Source organism: Cibotium barometz, chromosome 24, assembly GCF_041138505.1.
Source record: "Cibotium barometz isolate CiBa-2024 chromosome 24, ASM4113850v1, whole genome shotgun sequence".
Classification (NCBI taxonomy): domain Eukaryota; kingdom Viridiplantae; phylum Streptophyta; class Polypodiopsida; order Cyatheales; family Cibotiaceae; genus Cibotium; species Cibotium barometz.
In genome coordinates this window covers 25418945-25439269 of record NC_141069.1, presented here as the reverse complement: position 1 = coordinate 25439269, position 20325 = coordinate 25418945, and the positions used below count along the sequence as shown (strand labels likewise).

Genomic DNA, 20325 nt, shown 5'->3' with positions numbered 1-20325 from the left:
TAGGCTAAGCAAGAGAGGTTTAGACTAATCACATGACATTAGGGTTAATGATAACATAATGACAATGTGAGAGAGAGAATGAGAATGTAGAAAGACTTGTAAAGAATTATGTATGGTCCAATAAAAAATAATTTCCCAAACATTGTGTTTGGGACACGTGGTGGATTTTTTTAAATTGGGAAAGCACCATGTCTCAGCACCTCGACGTAAATTCAAAGAACAAGGTAAAAGGGCCTGCATTGGTTGCAAATCCAGTTTGATATCAGGGCTGGATTTGCAAATGTACACATGAGAGAGAGAGAGAGACAGAGAGACAGAGAAAGAGAGAGAAGAAGAACAAGAAGAACAAGAAGAATGATGGAAGGAGGAAGAGGTAGAGGCCAATAGAAACTTCAATTTAGAAGTGTCATTTACAAAAGTTTCAATGTCCTGCACCCATGAAACTGCACAGCCATTTTCTTTTAGATGCAAGAAATAGCTTTTTGGTGCATCTGATGTTTACTCATACCAGCAGTCAAATACTTCATTCCAAAATATTATCAGAGATTCCTTATTGTACATGCTCAACCTTCCTTGATGTCATACCTTAAGTGTAGTGTAAGATGGCCTCATGTATGAAATCTTCACCCTAGCCTTCGCCAGGCTCCTGCTACACCTCCAAGGCACTCTTTACAGAACTAAACACCACACAACCTCAGGAATAAGGGTGCTTACACAACTAATTATCACACAATCCAAGAATGTGCAGAGAATGAACTCATAAAGACTAATATGCCCATCCATCCATAGTCACTCTGCCTATCATACATAACTCGTGTACCCCCCCTCAGGTTTTGTGAATGAGGCTGTTTTGCTTGTGCAGCCACCTGATCCATGTACCCTTACGATATATTGTGTTAGAAGCACCCAACCATGAAAAGTACGTTCGTCTACTCTTCACTGTCCCTCTTTTGCATGTGCATGGGTGCAAATACCCTTCTCACCTCACATACATAACTTCAAAATGCAAAATGCCCATAAAAGAACAATCAGTTCCATCACACAAAGGCTTGTATTATGCATGTTGTGATGAGGCAAGGCCTGCAATATTCTTGTGTGTAAAACAGGAGCAGAATCGTCAAACAATCCAGTTAGACTTGTAGCTGCTCAGGTATGCTGGCAAGCCAGATCAAATCCAGGCATGGAGCTTCTGCATCTGCACCTGTTTGAGCCATGTCAGCGACCCTCATACGCCGGCTGCTAAGTTTCTTGTTCCCCAGCTTCAACAGTAGTTGTGATACCTCCCTCATTCTTGGCCGATTGCATGAATTCACGTTCACACATTGCTTTGCAAGATTAGCCATGGCCCCTAGCTCTGCCAAATTGCATTTTCCATAAATCCTTTCATCCAGGATCTCCTCCCACCCCTCCTCCCCCTCCACGCTCAACAAAGCCTGAGAAAACATGGGAGTTATATGCTGCTTTAGATCATCTGGGAAACAAGTGATAGACCAAAGCATTCTTTGTAGATTACCAGGCAAACGTAGTCCATGAGTCCTTTTTGTGGACTTCTGGCTGTGATTAATTCAAACAACAATATTCCAAAGCTATACACATCGCTTTTTAAAGTGAATTGATTTGTGGATATATACTCTGGATCCACATAACCAAACGTTCCCTTTATGCCAGAATTGGGGCGATCTGCACTGACCTCCTTTGAAAGCCCGAAATCAGCAACCTGCTCAACCAACAGGCCAATTTATGATCTCAGTAAACAACCCCCCAATGAAAGATGTCATATTATGCAAATAAACACTTGCGCATCTACATCCTTACTACCATCACATTGAACATGTAAAACAGAAACAATACAACTCAGTGATAATTTCTCTCTTCCTGTTTGTGTTTAGGGCATTTCACTTCTCAGATTTATGAAGCTATTTGGCATGCGGATGTCACTACCATGTCTCAATTTTTGGTCTCACCAACTCTTGTGGTCTTTTGTTATAAGCTGCTCTCTCTCTCTCTCTCACACACACACACACATTGCTAGGCTTCCTTGTAACTTTGTCACATGAAGCCTTGTAATATAGTCTCTCAAATGATGGCTTTATCTAGGTAGCTAGATTTTGTTTTAAAAAAAACCATGGATTCATTGTAACACGTTAGATCTCATAGACCTTTTGGTCTTTTGTAGAAGTTAATATTTCTCTCTGTATATGTGTGTGTGTGTGTGTGTGTGTGTGTGTGTGTGTGTGTTGGTTTCCCCTTTTAAACCCTGACCCTAGCGCTTGTGTCTGACTGTCAGGAGGAGCATACTGTGTCCAACAAACAGCAAACTGCTTCGTGTTGTCGTTTCCCCTTGGAAACCCTAATCCTAGCACTTGTCTGTGTCTGGCGGGAGGAGCCTTACTGCTGGGGAAGCGACCTTTCCCATAAACCTTGTTTCCTGTCACCTCTTCTACTGACTGTTGCCGCCGGTTCTTAGTGGGAAGTTGCCTCTTCTTGCTCTTGCTGGATGTTCTTCTGCAGCTGATCCCTTTCCGCCTGCTGGTCGCCTATTCTTGTTCACAGCCACCTCTGCTTCTTCTCAGCTTCAAGGCTTCTGTGTATGTGTCTGACATTGTGTGCAGCTGCGGGGGGGGGGGGGGGGGGGGTGTTCTAGTCAGTGTTCTATCTCAAAGTATGTGTGCGCATGTTTGTGAGATCATCCCTGCATGTGTGTGTGTGTGTGTGAGCTTCTCGCGTTATGGATACACAAGAACAGGTAATTCACTATGAAAGAAGACATGAAAAACCTATTGATGGCACCGATCCCAAGAAGCCAAGGCATTCTTTCTTTTTTTTCTGGGAAAAAGATCTTGCTATTAGTTAATAAAAAAACAGCCATGAAGGGCTAAATACAACCACAAAGGGCTAAATACAAACTCGTCTCTCCATGTACGGGGCAGAGATCAAATAATCAAGAGGTGGAGAAAGATGCACTTCAGGAGAAGGTTATCTCATAAAAGGGGAAGGGGGGGGGATAACCACACAAGTGGTCTATAGTGCCAAGTGCCCTGCAAGGCCTCTCTCTTGAACCTCCGGGGGGCAGTTTCCTGTGTGCAAGCCAATCTCCGAGGGACCTAGCAGGTCCTATGTTCAAAGTGCCCCAAGATACATGCGGTCGGGCCCCCAACATATGGCCACTAGGTAAACGGACAAGGGGATTCCAAATCAGTGGTTGCCAAAGACGCTCCTCTGAGGCTACAGAGCTAGCTACTTAAGGGCCGGCCTGAGGTGCTCCCAAGCTTGGAGCAAGCTGGCTGCAAATCTGTCCTCAAAAGCTAGGCTAAATCCTCGGGCCCGCATCTCTGTGAAAAGATCCATCTCGTACTCTGCGGCCATGGGTCCCCTAGGCTTGAGGTATGGGCTGAAATCTGGGCCAAGAGGAAGTCCTTCCAAGGCTCACCACCGGTAACAATCAGCTTGCCCAGCAGGACCCGGCTCTGAATAGCGGGGTCAATGATGCCTAGGCCCCCTCTACGTCGTGGCTGAATGATCACTCTCCATGCCACCTTGGCCCGGGCAAGCTTCCTATCACTGCCGGCCCATAAGAATAGGTAAGATGCCAAAGGACAGCCCTGCCAGACCGAGCGAGAAAGGGGGAATCTATCGCCTCGGGCTCCTTGAATGAGAACTTGACTGTGAGAGGCTGAGTAAAGTCCTGAAACACCACAGATCAACTCCACAGGGAACCCCATCCGGCGCATTGTGCCCTCTAGAAAGCTGCAATCAACCCTATCATAAGCTTTCTCAAAGTCTAGGAGTAGCACTATGAGGTCTTGTTGCTGCATCCTGGCCAAAGCCGTTGCCTCCCAAAAGGTGAAGATGTTGTCCAAAATGTTCGATCCTGAACAAAACCTGTCTGAGTATCATGGATCAAGTCAGGGAGGTTAAGGACTTTAGGTACGGTGCGGTACGATACGGTATGCATATGAGTACATAAAGTACACATCGAGATAAGTACGTTCATTTTTTTTAAATAATGTATATATAATAAAAATATATATTATAAACCCTGGTGCCTTTAGAGATGGAAGGAACCCCGGTGGCCTTTAGAGATGGAAGAAACCCTGGTGCCTTTAGAGATGGAAGGACGACTCTGCTGAAGTGAGTGAAGTGGTCGTAAGAACTCGAGACTGAGCTCAAGTGACTCGTCCATCAATGCTCTCGAGCTCTCTGTGAAGCTCTCTATACATCTCCTCCTCTGCTTGAGACTGAGCTCGAGTGACACGTCTATCAATGCCCTCGAGCTCTCAGTGAAGATGTCTATATATCTCCTTCTGCTCATCACGTACTATGTCTCTACTCGGCAAGTTGCTGTTTGTGACACTCCAGCTTCTCAACATCAACCTACATACCATGTGTTCACTAGTAGTTATTGTAACGGAGGGGCAGCTGTAGCACGGAAATCTTATCTACCATGAAAACTGAATAAACACATGAGCATGCTAGATAGGAAAAAAAATAACCATCTTGCACAGTACACACTAGGGGCCAAAAGATGGGCTGACCCGCCCCCCCCCCTATGGTTAGATAATCAAAAAGGAGTCTGCTTCAAATACAACTTTGTGGGTGCCCACAGATTCTCCACTGGCTACTAGCACCTGTTTCTTCCAGTACAATATGAAAACAAAACAACACATAGAAATGGTTTCAATCCTCAGCACAAGAGAGCACTCCCGGCATAAAGCACATGTAGGACAGACAACCATGGACAGCCCATAGCACTCTCACATCAGCCCGGGACAGCCCTGCATCTTGATCTTCCTCCTGTCTGGCTCACAGAGCAAGTCAACCAGCCTTGAAGGGCTGTTTGCAGCTGTTGTCCGGCTCTCAGAAGCCACAAGAAGTCAACCAGCAGCAGTTCACAAGCCGGAAAGTCTCCGATCAGTAGAAAATCCCTTTCACACAAATCGGCCAGCTCTTCTTCCCTTTCCAATGCCCTGACCAGTAGCTTTTTTTAGGGCTGTAAACAGCCAGCTAGCAGCAAAACAACCACAAGATGGAGTCGACCAACCTTGGCCACACAATTGGGTGAATTCCGTCGCGGTAGGTAGTGGTAGATGGCTATAGGAAGTTGTTTAACCAGTTGACCAGCTCTCCCATGCACAGAGAAGCATGCGCTAGCCCCAAACTAGAGTTCTCCCCCTGTAATAGAGTTCCTCTACTGAAAATAGCTCTATCGTATGCTTTTATGGTCTAGAAGGGGGCGCCTACTATCAGTTAGCTCAAAACAAGTCCGGTGCCCACCTTTTGGCTACCACATGTATTAAAATAGTCCTGCCGAGTGTGAATATCTTATAAGTGAGTGTGGACCTGCACCCATAATTATTAGTATGTGAAATCATAAAGCTGTAAATTGGGTTTTTAGGGACATCTCAGGCATTGTCCAGGCAAACAATGCAAATCATCCAAATATAAAATCAAAGTCATGCACACACATGAGTGCAGCTAGACTAGAAGAAACACCCATTTGCTCAGTTGTATCAAGTAAAATGTCCAGGACTTCATGATCTTTCTGGAATCTTCCCAGAACATAAATACGGAAGATCACCAGGATAGCTAGTCCTAGGGAAATCACATCATGTCAAGCTCCATGAGCCATACATGTACACCATGTTAGGCTCCACAAGCCACACATGTACTATCATGTCAGGCTCCAAGAGCCAGACATGTATTGTCATGTCACGCTCCATATGCCATACAGACACACCATGTCAAGCTCCACAAGCCATACATGTATGTCATGTCAGGCTCCATATACCACAGATGAATAGTAGAAACCAGAAGCAATTAGGAATTTTGTGACATTTTCCCCGGCTTCTAAGCAGTTCACCGCAACTGAAAAGCTTCCAGATAGGCCTTCAGAAGCTCTGGATAATCCTCAAAATAATCCTCGTCCATCCATTTTGTATCCATGGCCGAATAGTTTTCAAACTTCACAAGATACCTGCGTACTAGCTTGCCACCTACATGCTTACGCTCCTTATGAAAAACTATCTGCTCAAGTTGCAATACCTCTTCAAGTTCATCCACCTCTGGTGGATCTTCCACCAAAACTCATTTCATAGGAGGTGGTCTCACATATGGCCTCAGCAAGCTGACATGAAATGCATTATGTATTTTCCAGTGATCAGACAATACCATGGTATCTATAAGCCACTTCATTTATCTTCTGTAAGATCTGGAATGGCCCATAATACCTGTTTGAAAGCTTAGAAAACCGGCCTTCTTTACCTGGCCGCTTCCGAAGGCATGCTTTCTCGAACTCAATCACCTTCCTTGAAAATAACCTCTCACATGTACTTGTGAACTGCCTTTTTTTGCATAGCCTGAGATCTTTCTATGGCTGTCCGAACTTGTGCAAACGCAGTATCCAAATCTCAGACATACTCATTGTCACCAATTGGCCGACCATTTGGTCCATTCCTAGTTTTTGCGTCTCGTTCACTTGAGGCCAGGCCAGTGTCTCGTGTGAAGAGGCCAGTATTTTGCTGACATGGACGGGAGCCAGACTGGTGCCACCCGTGTGTTAGCAGGATGGTGTCGTATGGACGGGAGCCAGATCAGTGCCACCCGTGTATGACCTGGACTGTGTTCGATCCATGGGATTGTCACGCCATGGAAGAGCCAGTATTCGTGCCGTGTTTTACCTATGGGACTGTCACACCTAGGGAAACTCGTGCCTGGAACTGTGTCTTACCTATGGGACTGTCACTCCATAGGAAGACCAGGTTTTTATGTAATAAATGTCGTGCCAGTTTTGTGCCGACAGATATTTTGTACATGTTCCATGAACGGGAGATATGTCCATGTTACTATTTGCACATGCACACATATTTTGCATGTTTGAAACTGTTTTCGCATGACATGTATTCGTGTGTTTGCCTGCTTGACGTGTTACTTACTGAGCGGGGACGCCTGCCAGTGAGTCGTGAAGTGTGCTCTGTATTCTGACGAGTTTCAGTGCATGTGAACAGGTGGTAAGTATGTTACACATGTTGTTTTAATGTTTTAAATTCTAACCCTTTAAATTATAAGGTTAGCTGTTCACATTCATTTAAAAGTGGGCACCCCCTTTGGGCACCCACTTTGGGGCCAAGGTGGGGAGCCTCACTTTTAAGTGAGTGTGGGGGTGGGCATGGTCACCTACCCCCACTAGCCCCCACATGCAAACGTGGGTATGACTAAAGGTTATCTCCACCTTAATGTTATTAAAAGAAATCTCTCCCTTCAAGCGTAAGCATGAATCACTTCTATCTGGCGATTGGTTCATCACCCGATTCTCCTTCCACGTGAAGACCAAGAAAGCGTCACCTACGCTACTGCTCCTTCAGCAACCAGGCGCATGCTTTTCTCCATCTCTGCTGGCTGCGCCTGACTCTCTACAGGCGGCTGACCCTGTTGCTGGCTGCGCCTACTACCTCAGGCAACTGCTGAATCTACAAGGCACTGCTGCGCCTACTTCCCCAGGCGACTGTTGAAATCTACAGAACAGGCTGCGCCTACTACTCCTTCAGGCGGCTGCTATTGCTCTCAGACGTGGGCTAACTTCACAAGGGACTACTTATGCTGCTGCTGCCTGCGCCAAACTCTCTACAGGCAGCAACTGTACTGCAGCCAGGCGCCTGGGTACAGCATACAGGTGCCCTTCCTCCCACAGGCTGGCTGCAACCATTCCAGCAGGCGGCTGCCCCTCTACAGGCGACTGAACTTGCTTCTTCAGGCGGCTGCTTCTGCACTCAGTCGTGAGCTTTCTTCACAAAGCACTACTGCGCATACAGCCAGGCGCCCATTACATGTTTTGCCTACACAGAGTTGGCTGCCATCACATGAAGGCCACATATTACCTCTGAATTGTTTCCCCCAGGCGGCTGTGTCCTTTGTGGCGGTACATCATCTCCACGGGTGTTCTACAAGGAAGACTTCGCATCACCTGAGTGGCTTCATCATTCCGCAAGTTTTGGTCTTTTATCAACCAACTACAAGTAAGTGATTTTCAGATTTGAGTAAAGCATTTAATGTTTAAATCTGGTAAAAGATTCGTCCTGCTCGGCCTACACCCGTTCGGTGCCGGGTTGTCCAAGCTATATGGGCGAACCTCGGTCCAAAGGTGCTGAGATCGGGAGAGCCAGGCGTTAGTACGAGAGCGCCTGTCTGTGCGTGGTCTCGGAACACCAGTGTGGTGCTCTCCGCGGAGTCCAGTGAAAGCACAGGACCGTAGTGATTGGACCACACTAGTGGTCGTTCTGCTCCGAGTTTTTCTACATCGAAATTCGAGCTTTTTGTTTAGTACTGTTATCATATGTACATGGACATCATCTGGTTCTCAGAACCCATGGAGCATTGTATTCTTTAAATACTCCCAATAAATATATCATATATTGAGGGGGGGGTCGGCCCGTTCCGGCCCCAGTGCTGGTGTCCATCTTTCCATTTCTGTTCATTTAAATTTCAAGTTGTTTTAAGTTGTCCATTTCATATTTGTGGTTTTAAAGTTGTGCTATTAAACGTGCAGGTGTCCAACTGAGTCTTTCCCACTTGACGGGATCGGTTTCACTCATCTGCTACAAAGATTTCATTTTTGTTCGTAAGATAGATGGAAGAACCACTTTGCCGTAGACTATCTCAAACGGAGCCTTATTAGTTGAAGAATGCATAGTGTTTGTAACTTGATAGAACACAATGCTAATCAATACACTTAAATACACTAAGATTTGATGGACACATTCTCAATACAAGAAGTAATTTGCTGAATTGACAAGAGACACAATGAGCCGGAACGGCCCACCCCTCCCTCGAATAAAGTATATTGATCTTGGGAGAATCAAGTACATAGTGTCATAGGCATTTCTGACCAGATTTCCATACCAATGCATATGAATACAGTATTGCAAACAAGTGGTTGTCGGTGTAGACTTGTAACTCACACTACCCTCTCAAGTGCCCGTGTTCCCTACCATCTTCTCTCTATTGTTCCACCAACACATGGTAGCAACAATTTGCAAGAGAGCACGTAGCATAAGAGAACACTACACAGGGTATCTAATCTTGTAATCCGGTTTCTCCCTCCTACTACTTGCTTCCATATTTAAGCATAAAAGCTTGCCAATTGCAAGTAGAGTCGATGACAGTGGAAGTCTTCGTCGCGATGGAAGTGCTTGGAGTGATGAAATCTTCGATTTATCGCAATTCTTCGCGACAAAAGTCTTCAAGAGGATGAAGGGAACCCTGAGAAAGCTTCCCCTATGGTTCAACTTGAGAAAGGAGGGCTGAAATTAGGGTTTTCAGCACAAAGACTAGAAATTACAACAGTAAAGAGAGCTGTTTTGCTGAATTTCAGTCATTGGGAGTGTGTAGGAGAGTGATTAGCACCCGGAAACACTCTTGGAAGCTTGGGAAACACCTTAGCAAGCTTGGATATGGAGTTAGGAAGGAGAAAGTGCAGAAAATACAGCCCAAACGCCTCATGGAGGCACCTACCTCTATAGAGAGAAGTAGTAGTGAGGTGGTGAGTTGTCCACTCTAGGTGGCAGGCAAGTGCTTTGTGGAGCAAGCTAGAGAGGACACATGGCTGGTTACTCCCTTTGTACAAAGGGAATAAGGTCTGGACGGTGGACATTGGGTTTTGTCCACCTCGGGACATCCATGTGTGAAGTGTGAACACACTCACTTATAAATTAGTGTTAACTCTTAAGGCTAGGTTTATGTTCAATACTTACCACCTATCACATGCCACATAACCATGTCAGCAGACAGTTTCACATGCACGGTTCACGGATGGGCGTCCCCTTACCCAGAACTACACATTGGTGAAGCAAGCATTAAAACAGCATGCAATTCAATAGCAAGCAAGCACATAAAAATGCTATGCAAAGCAGCATTGGTATGGACAATCTCCATTCATGAGACTATATCCAAATAGACATGCTCCACGCAAGTACACGAGGTACCAAATCCAATGGAGCACCAATCCACCAGGCATTTCCAGGCAGGTACACAGAGGCACAAGTCCCAATGGAAAGCCAAGTCCACTGTATCACATGAATGGCATCAATCCCCGGCATATACAACTGCCATGGACACTAGTCCAATCACATACATGATGAGAAAGCACAAGTGGACCAATTGGGTGGCCAAATGGTGACATCCCCCCCGGCTTCTAAACAGTTGTCTGCCACTGAAAAGCATCCAAATATGTATGAAGCACATGCGGGCAATCTCTGAAGAACTCTTCATCTACCCATTTAGCATCAATGGGAAGATAGTTCTTAAACTTCACAAGGTAACGCCTAACAACTTTGCTTGCAGCAAGCTTGCATTCCTTGTGATACACAATCTGCTCTGGCTACAAGATCTCCTCAAGCTCATCCACTTCGGGTGGATCCTCAACGACCGTTTCACTGGGCTCCGGCAAGTCCCCCAAATTGGTAACGGAGATGTACAAAGTATACAATCCCCAAAAGGAAGTAAGCCCAAAGCTTTGCGAAAAGCTTTTCTCATGGAAGCATCTTGAGATGGATAAGAGAGAAGACTAATGTCACCTGCATGTAGCTACTCTCTCACCTAATAATAGTGAACCTCAATATTCTTTGTAAGTGCATGACACATGATTCTTGGTAATAGCCATAGCACTCTGACCGGCATACAAGTGTGCCAACAACGCTATGAAGACTTCCCTGTACTCAGCTTCACAAGATGATGTCACTTAGGTTGCTTCTTGATAAGCCATGAAATGGAAGAATCTTGGAAGAATTTTTGCAACAAAAAGCAATTACCACTAGTAGATTGTCTAGTTTCAAAGTCTCCAGCCCAATCAGAATCACCATAAGCACATAGCTGAAAATCACCCTCCTAGGCATAGAACAATCCAAGTGACTATGTGCCCTGGTGGAGATATCGGAAAATGCACTTCACAGCTTGCCAATGCTTTGTACTGGGCTGTGCACAAACTTACTCAACAGAGAAACACCATAAGATATGTGTGGCCGTGTGTTGCACAAATAGAAAAGGCATCTAACAACCTAGCTATAAAGCGTGGCATCAAATGGCTCACCGGCATCAAAGCTACTAAGCCTCAAACTTGTCTCAATCGGAGTGGCAATAGGTTTGCAATCCTCCATGTAAAACCTCTTCAAAATCCGTCGAACATACTTAGACTGAAACATAATAATGTCATCTTCTAGCTACAGAAATCCTATGCCCAAATAGGAATGCAATTGATCCAAATCTGACATCTCAAAGACTGTCCGTAAATCAGCTCATTGTTCCTTGTTAAGATCATGTCATCAACGTAGAGAATGATGACCAAAATGTATAAAACTTCCTTCTAAATGTATAGAGAGTCATCTCACTCAGACTATTCCGAAACCCTTGGCTGGCCAAGTATGCAATCTCTCGGAGCTTGCTTGAGCCCATAAACAGCTTTCTTCAAGAGACATACTTTGTGCTCTTGACATGTAACAACAAACCAAGTGCCTAATGCACATATACCTCTTCCTGAAGTTCTCTATTCAAGAATGCAGTCTTGATGTCCAACTAATGCATACTCCAACCCATATGAATTGCCAATGGAGTGACTGCCCTAATAGTAGTCATCTTTGACATAGGGGCAAAGCTCTCATCATATATGTTCCCTTCTCCTGAGAATGGCCTTTTGCAACAAGTCTTGCCTTGAATCTATCAATAGATCCATCAAACTTACGCTTGACCTTGTACACCCACTTTGTACCAACTACATTCTTTCCAGGGAGAAGGTCCACAAGTTCCTGTGAATCACAGATATTACTCGTGCAAGCAAAATCTGCATCCTGTCTGCTTGATTCACCTCTTCTACCAGCCCTTTGTTCTACTCTCAAATGGAGCTAAAAGTATATTCTTCTGTAGGGTACGAAACAACCATCTAGGGACTTTTTTTTGCCTCTTCAATGGCTGTCTTTTCTTCCCTTACAGGATCCTCTACATCTGTAGACATCTCGGCCTGATCCATAAGCTGATTTACAAGATCATTCTTAGGCAAAAACTGACTTTCAGCCTGCTGTCCTGAATTTCCAGCAAGTGGCACCAAACATGTCTTCACGACTTGCAATAGCTTGCTTATCTGAAGTAGAGAGAGGCGCATTGACCCTCCTCCGGCCAATATGGCTTGTGACAGCTAACCGACCTTTGACATATATGGTCAGAGATCTAGTCTCCAGGCACTTGTCATCAGCAGCATTGTTGCATGGCATGTATGGTGGGCCCATTGCAGTGAGGCCATGAAGGGAATTCTCACCCCAACACCCCGCCCCTCGCCCTCACCTCTCCTCCCCCCAAGCTAAATCCAGTTCCATTTGGACTGATGTCACAGGCAGTGGGGGTAGCTTCAAGGAGGTTCGGATCGCATGCGAAGGTGGCGAGAGGCATTTCTGCATACGTTGCCCCAAGGACCTTTTCTCTTTGATCGACACAGCGAGATCACTTGGTATTTCAAGCCTCCTGTTTGGTTCCCCCCCCCCCCCCCCCCACCCCCCCACGCCCATTATATGAGGTAGTTTCCCTCTAAGAGCAGCCAGCCATGGAGGGAACACCCTCCCCAACTATTATCTTCACATCTTTGGAGGGCTCTGAGCTTGTACATGTAGCCTTTGGCTGTTTGATTTTTAACCAATGAAGGTGGAAAAAAAAGGAAGAAGAAGTGAGTATAGATACAAACATAGATATGCAAGCACAATTCATTTGATTCTTTGCAACAGTTCATGCAAACTTTGGTGAGATGAGATTTTTTACCAGTAGAAAAGATTCCTAAACCCACCCAGATGCATTTCCCCATCCCAAGCCAATACTTGTCTTGTGAACTAACCCGGGCTTTCATGAAATCATCCAACAAGATGTTTGCAGATTTTATGTCCCGATGGATTACAGGAGGTATCGCCTGGAACAGATTGAAAACATAGTGTAAGCATGCATGGTGAGAGACCCAAAATCCAACCAAAAGAATCTAGTGTACACAGGTTTCTCTTAAAAAGATGAGTAACACACTTCCCAGCACACACAAAACCATTGTAACATCCAACAAGTAAGGACTCGGGACAGTTGGCATACCCCTGCAACACAAGGATTTATAGGAGTATTTGGCATACCCCTTCATGGAGGTACTCAATTCCCCTTGCAATATCTTGAGCTATTTGAACTCTCATATCCCAAGACAGCAGCTCATGGTCGTCACCTGCAGAAGAGTTCCCCTTTGTGCTTGTTAGAGATCCCTCTAAGAGGGGGAAAAAAAAAGATTGCCCATCCATCCCTCAGCCTGGAAGAGCCCCCACTGGCAGATCCCTGTAACCAGCATAACACGTAATGTGCCCTCTCATACAGAGAATTTACTCCAATTCGCCTAGATCAATGCACACCAGCATACCATATAATAATTTCGCCAAGCTGCCATTACTCATATACTCATAGACCAATATTCGATGGCCTTTTTCTGCACAATATCCAACAAGGTTGACCAGGCTCCTGTGATGCAGCCTCCCTAGCAATGCCACCTGCCAAAATATCAATTATTGAGAAAATCATTCCTTGGGAGGAGTACAAAAGAAAAATGTCCACCAATATAATGTAGTATGATGCTGATCCTAATTCAATCACGTTAACTTCAAGAGATTTTGATCCCACAACCACATTGACCATGCAAGTTTTATAACCATGTTACCTCTGTCAAAAACTCTCGCTCCCCTTGCTTAGATTCTGAAGAAAGCACCTTGACAGCAAAAGTGCCTCCTTGTGGCATTACAGCTTTATAAACAGGACCAAAAGCCCCTTCGCCTAGTTTGGTTGTAAAGTTGTTGGTTGCCTTTTGCAAGTCCCTGCCAAAATTCAGAAACATATCAAAAAAAACATATCGATAGATACATATGCATGTGTATGCACATGAACACGTACAATAATGCATACATACGTGTGTGCGCGCGCACGCGCAGGCACAAACAAACACATACATACACGTGTGTGTGTGTGTGTGTGTGTGTGTGTGTGTGTACGTACAGTCTTCTTATGAGACAGTGGTTTCACTAAAAAAAAGTGCATACAGTGTTCCAGGCACTGGTAACTATGTTGGCGGGATACTTGGACATGGCAATTTCATCGACATCCTTGGAGAAAAGGGGGGTGTGTGTCACTTATTCAAGCTGCAGCTCGAATGCTTTTTTGCCACAAGCAACATCTGCAAGCGCTCTCCATCACCTATGGATGCGGCTGGTTTTCCTCTTGACACCATGAGACTACAGGAACAAGTAATCCACTATGAAAGAAAACATGAGAAACCCGTTGATGGCACCGATTCCAAGAAGCCACAACATGAGGATCCTACTCCGCAGTTTCTTTATGATGTGCTGCATCAGGATTTTCATGGTGAGAAGTGGGAGAAGCCCAAAACCACACTAAAGTGCAGTATCCCAAAGAATGTCATTCTTCCCAAAGTAAATAAGTTCTCTGAACAGGCTGTGATTCGCTTCTTTCCGGGCCGGGTGCCTTCTGCAGAGGATGTTGGGCAGTGGATAAACACATTGCTTTCAAGTTTACATGTAGAATGTGTCTACTATGCGGCCCGTGGCTTTTATGAAGTGGTGCTCAAGCAACCTGCAGGCAAGCTCACCACCCAACCACCGTCCGCATCTGCACACCTTCCCCGAGCAAGGGCTAGGGTTCACCCCCATAGAACCATTCCAGTCAGCCCTGGTGTCCTATACCACCAGTGCCTGCCATAGAGGCCCTCGGCAAGACTATTTTGATCCGCCATGTCCACATCAGGAGTATGTCAACTCTTGGTCCAGGCACATAACTGACAAGCCATAGTGACTACTGCTACTATAAATAACCATCCAATCATAAATATCCATGGATTTATTTATAATTAATCCTAACCACCTGTATGAGCTTGCTTCCCCTAATCCTCCCCTAACCATACGAGATTAGGCATCAAGTATGTAAGGCACTTCCCCTCCTCACACATTTACTCCTAAATGAAATCAAGGCACCGATGTTTCAAACTAGCCTCTGTCTCCCAACTTGAGTCCTCCTCCGCCCTACCTTTCCCCTTAATCGATATTCAGGGATCACCTTATTTCTTACTGAAGTCAATAATAAGCTCCGGCTCATAAGGAACAAATGACAAGTCTTGAATCTCTACGAGTTCATAAGGAGTGACAATATTATCCTCAACCCCCAGTTTCTCCTTGAATCTACTCACATAGAAAATTGGATGAACTCGAGGCAATTCTAGCTTATAGGCCACCTCACTAATCTTCTTCAAAATCTGGTAAGGTCAATCGGATCCGAATAGACCCTCACTAATTTTTTAAGAAAGACTATGTCCCAAAAACATTCAGTTGCTTTGACTTGCACTACTTGATAATTAATTAGAGACCAGTGTATAGCATGCTTTAAATCAATTCACCATCCTTCCTCTTAAAAAGAGGATGGTGATAAGGCATGTACAAAAAGACCCTTTCCCCTGTATTTATCTGAGCAAAACAGGAACACATAGCATACATGGCCAAATGAAAGTGCAATTTTAAAAAAAATGTGCTATTTGTCATTTTTGTCCTGCACCGCACATCAATGCCCCCAAACAACCATGATTCTCTCTCTCTCTCTCTCTCTCACACACACACACACACACACATACAAGAGAGCCAAGAATTGTAGGTGCGCCATTAATAAAAGAAGGCCCTACCTGTATGGGTATATAGGTAGTCCGGAATGTGAAAGAACTGAATTCTTCTCGCTTCCTCCGAACCAGGATGAAAATAGCCCTTGCTCTTTGCCAAGAGGGGGTGAATCGTACTCGGTGGTTGTATCTGATAAGACTGAACTCACATCTATTGCATTCATCCGAATGGGTAGTTCCATACCTCTTTGTTCACTAGTACTTCGGATTTCATTATCTTTCTGTTGCACGTTTAAGCACAAGTAAAGGCAAGTGGCAAATAATATTCCAATGCCAACTCCAATCACAACTCCTACAGTGATACCAAGTGAAAGTGACACATTCATCCTCGCAAATTTACTGAGGCATCAGAAAACATCTCCAAGTGTTCCTGTAGACCCAAAGCAGTGTTAGCATTTTGGCAATATGAATCTCTCTCTCTCTCTCTCTCTCTCTCTCTCTCTCTCTCTCCCCCCCCCACCCCCCGCGAAAAGCAGTTGTGTTGGAGGTGGCAATTCGCGTAGCTACTCTTGGGTTGTCGCATGACTTGAAGTAGTGGATTATCCCATATGCAAGAGCATGGGAAGTCAAAGAGCCATATAGGGTGTGGTGGCACCTCGCCGAAGATATCTCCTCTGGCCGGGTTTTTGGGGGGAGCAACGGCTAGGAGATGGGAGCCCAGCAACCGACGTTGCTCAGTGCCCTGGGGTGGTGTGTGTGCTACTGCTACATGACTCTGACATGATAACAGAGCTCGGACTTGTGTGGTCCTAGGCAGTCCTAGCCTCTGTTGATCGAGGTGCTTGAATTGAAGGAGGGTATTGGAGGTGGCAATTTGCGTAGCTACTCTCAGGTTGTCGCATGACTCCAAGTGGTGGATTATCCCATATGCAAGAGCATGGGAAGTCGAAGAGCCATATATAGGGTGTGGTAGCACCTTGTCATAGATATCTCCTCCGGCCGGGTCTTTGGGGGAAGCAACAGCTGGTAGATGGGAGCCCAGCCACCACCACCAACGTTGCTCAATGCCTTGGGGTGATGTGTGTGCTGCTGCTGCATGACTCTGACAAGTTGTGCCCAACTCTATTGTATGGCGATGACATAGTCTTGATCTCTGACTCTATGGAGGGTTTACATAGACATTTGGATGCATTGCATCGGTTTTGTGAGGAGAGTGACCTCATGGTTAACCTTGGCAAAACCAACGTCGTGGTCTTTTAACACTTCATACCGACAAAGAGTAGGCAGGTCTTTTCTATGCAGAGGAGCCCGGGTAGAGATTGTCTCATCTTATGTTTACCTTGGAGTGACCTTATAGGTTCGATCTTTTCCATGAGACCAGGAGCGCAGGCCCCACCTATCAAGAGAATACGCAGCCCGCCTAGAGAGTGCTTCTAGGCCCACTTCCAAGAGCCCCACACCAAATGTTGGCTTTTTCACACTGGTGTGCACCCTGCAGTGATGTGCCCCTTTCTGAAGGCAGAAGGAAAACAGAGACTACAGGTGAGGATGCTTCCACGCATGATCTGGAGTATGCCAATAATACTGCATGAGGTTATCCTGGCTGAGTTTGGAGTCTCCCCCTTGGTTATAGATGCATTTTTCCAGACCATCGCCTACATACATCTACATCACATGTCTAGAGTGAGCTGCCTCCCATAGCTAGCCCTAGAGTCCTCCATGCAGCTTACACGAGAGGGCCAGAGCAGGTCTTGGTACTCACGGGTGGTCAGCTGGTTTGACCTCTCTGGCCTTCACATGGATTGCCTCCGCCCCTTTCGATATAGCCTTGACTAACATTCAAACGCCTTGACAGAGCTTTACATGAGCCAGCTGCACATGGGTGGCCTCACCCGCGTGCCCACAAAACTCCAGTTCTACAGAGCACATCCTACAAGTTTCTGATGATGGATAGCCCTAGATATACCTTCATCGGCACACATCTAGGTGTGAGTATCATTACAAAGTCAGTGGGTTGAGTCTGGTAGATTAGAGGGCATCCCCTAGGAGGCACGGATATGCAAGGTATGCATGAGCATGGAACTGGAGACAAAGAAGCACTATTTGTGTAGATGCCCACTCTATCATGACATTCATGGGAGATTCCACTGCCTTTTCCGAGATGGATTCGGCCCCCTCTCATAGGTTATGCAGTTTGTGGATCAGTGATGCTTGGGTGTGTACCTACTGGAGCTATGTTGTTATTGCCATGCTCAAACAGTGCCCAAGGGGGTAGCAGAAAGCCGGATTCCTCTCAGACCTCCATAACAGACTTCTTTTAGACTCCCTCAGCCTGGAAATGGAGGAGGCCACTCAAGCCCCCCAAGGAGAAAGGGATCACAGAGGCCATCAACATACCAGAGTGCAGGATCCTCTGGCCCCAAGCACCTGCGCAATCATTAGAGAAAGCTCGATCCGTTCTGAGAGCTAGACATCCCCAGATCCCCGCGCCAAAGATCCGGACCTTCCACCTGTCCCTTGCAAATCTACGACGTACTCAAGAGACATGGACCACAGAAGGTGGACTTCATCACGGCTCTGCACTCTGTCATGGAGGAGGATGGTACTATAATTGGATAAGAACACCACATGCCTGGCAATAGCCCAATACTTCAAAGTACAATGATTTTCAAGCGTCCATAATACGGACAGGTACAATCAGCACGGCGACAGTGTGGAGGATTAATGAACGAGTATGGAAGCTATACGGTGATGAGGGAAAACTGTACGGAGATGTACCAAGGTGGCAATGATAAGCTGTTCACACAACATTGCCCAAATGATAATTTGTCCGGCCTTGATAAGAAATGCCAACCCATTTTTAAAAGAGGGTGAATGTGCCTTCATAAAACACACAATAATGTCCTTTATTTGTCTGTGTGAAAATCCATAGGGGCCCACAGGGGTGGTTCCCATGCATCCTCACCCCCAATGGCCACACTACAGATGCCCAGCGGCCATAGTACCAAATGGTGCACTGTTCTTATAGACCCTCTCAGAGTTGATATATCAAAATTTCTAGTATGAACCAGAATTTAAAAAAAGTACAAATATAACAAGAATCTTGACACAAGTATAGTCTCTTTCTGTGCCAATATATCAACGCACAGGTATAGACCTTCTCGGTGCCAATACATCAAAAATCCTAGCACACATAAAACCCCTTTTCTATGCCAACATGTGGGAGTCACAAGCTCCAGCATGCCCATTGCAATCCATCTGGTTCTGGGCGTTGCCGCCAAAAAAGATCCAACATGCACCTGGAAGTGCAGCCTCCCTCCACTTATGAGCTAGCCAATCATAGGGGTTCCTAGGGATAGACCAACTTGGTATATTGATAAATAAACCATGAAGCCATAAATGAAGTCTTGAGCAAAGAGTGCTCTATATATACCACCCATAAACCTTGGACAGTTCCACATTTTCCAAATAATATAGTTTATTCTAGGCTTGCAGACATTACAGTTTTCCTGAAACAACTCAAGAAAACGATCCTTGTAGGGGTATACAAGGATTCAAGAGTAACAAAACTAAAAGAAATACTAACTAGAAGTACTTAGTTTTTATTTACTGTGTTTGCCCAAAGCCAGAAAATATGTTTTCGAATCTTTCCCTTACAATATCTTGAAATTTGAAAGAAACGTCCAAGTTGATTCCTTGTGGGGCATGGCAATCTACTCCATGTCACGACACCTTGTGTCCCAATGTCCAATCCATTGTTGAGATAGTGCAACTCATGCATTGGGGAGCTACCATACTCTTATTAGAGTTCTTCTGGTTGATAAATTGTCTATAGGATTCTTCATCAAAGGCTTGACCATCTGAGATTGTTGCTTTCTCTTGTTCTTAAAGCATGCATTTTCCCATGGTGGTGGATTGGCTGGTCATGGCTTCGACCCTGCATCCGACCTCCTTGTAGGTGCATCCGGTTTCCCCATCACAATCTGCTTCCCAAGCCTCTGAAAGAAGGGAAAGGACAACCGGCAACCTTTCCCCGCCGGAGGGAGTCAGGAAAACGTCCAACAGGTATCGCGTACTCGGGATTCTGCAGAAACATTTGCCGATGCGCTACACAGGCAGCTCGAGCAGAGTTGGCCCGATCAACCGTCTCCATGCAATAGGCACAGGCAGGTGCAGCAGATTTCAACCAATTGGCCCTACTGGAATTTTGAATTCGATGGCAATGTGCAAGCGCTGGAGATTTGAATTCCAAGAAATAATCACTGCTGACTGCATGACGCTGATTGAAACTCTGACTACCTCCGCCCTTGTTGGACAGAGAAATACCACAGCTGCACTGATGTGAACAGATTCACCAATAGATTAAAGGAAATTTTGCTGGAGATTGATAATTTGATTCTCCAATCACAGCACTGGAATCTGCTCTCACTTGGCATGACAGGGGAATCAGTTGGGCCCCCTGTTCCTGTCATAGAGAGCCTTCTGAGTATGAAGAACAGGCATCCTACTCCATAAAATTCTCATAGATAATGTATCTCATTTTCAATGTCTAGATGAATGGGTGCAACATTTTAACAAGACCCAAAACATACACAGGTAACAAGAGCCACATTTAGTATACAAAATGTGATAAGTAAGCAAATAAGCTCAATTAG

The 20325-nt window shown here is 45.4% G+C and overlaps 1 protein-coding gene across 8 annotated transcripts in view; it reads right to left on the bottom strand.

Annotated features, from left to right (window-relative positions):
- Positions 1–374: 374 nt before the first annotated feature.
- The window catches only part of LOC147625077 (calcium/calmodulin-regulated receptor-like kinase 1), a 20836-nt gene continuing 885 nt past the window's right edge, over positions 375–20325 (bottom strand). For 3 of the 8 annotated variants that reach the window (XM_086818327.1, XM_086818328.1, XM_086818329.1), the window contains 7 exons: positions 15737–20135; positions 13715–13868; positions 13421–13547; positions 13146–13231; positions 12818–12937; positions 1514–1717; positions 375–1433 (listed from right to left, as the gene is read on the bottom strand). In XM_086818327.1, the coding sequence (XP_086674453.1) occupies positions 1131–1433; positions 1514–1717; positions 12818–12937; positions 13146–13231; positions 13421–13547; positions 13715–13868; positions 15737–16056 (1314 nt within the window). In that variant the 5' untranslated portion in view covers positions 16057–20135 and the 3' untranslated portion in view covers positions 375–1130. The remainder of the gene's footprint in view (positions 1434–1513; positions 1718–12817; positions 12938–13145; positions 13232–13420; positions 13548–13714; positions 13869–15736; positions 20136–20325) is intronic. The other 5 variants (XM_086818330.1, XM_086818332.1, XM_086818331.1 and 2 more) reach the window with 3 other exon arrangements.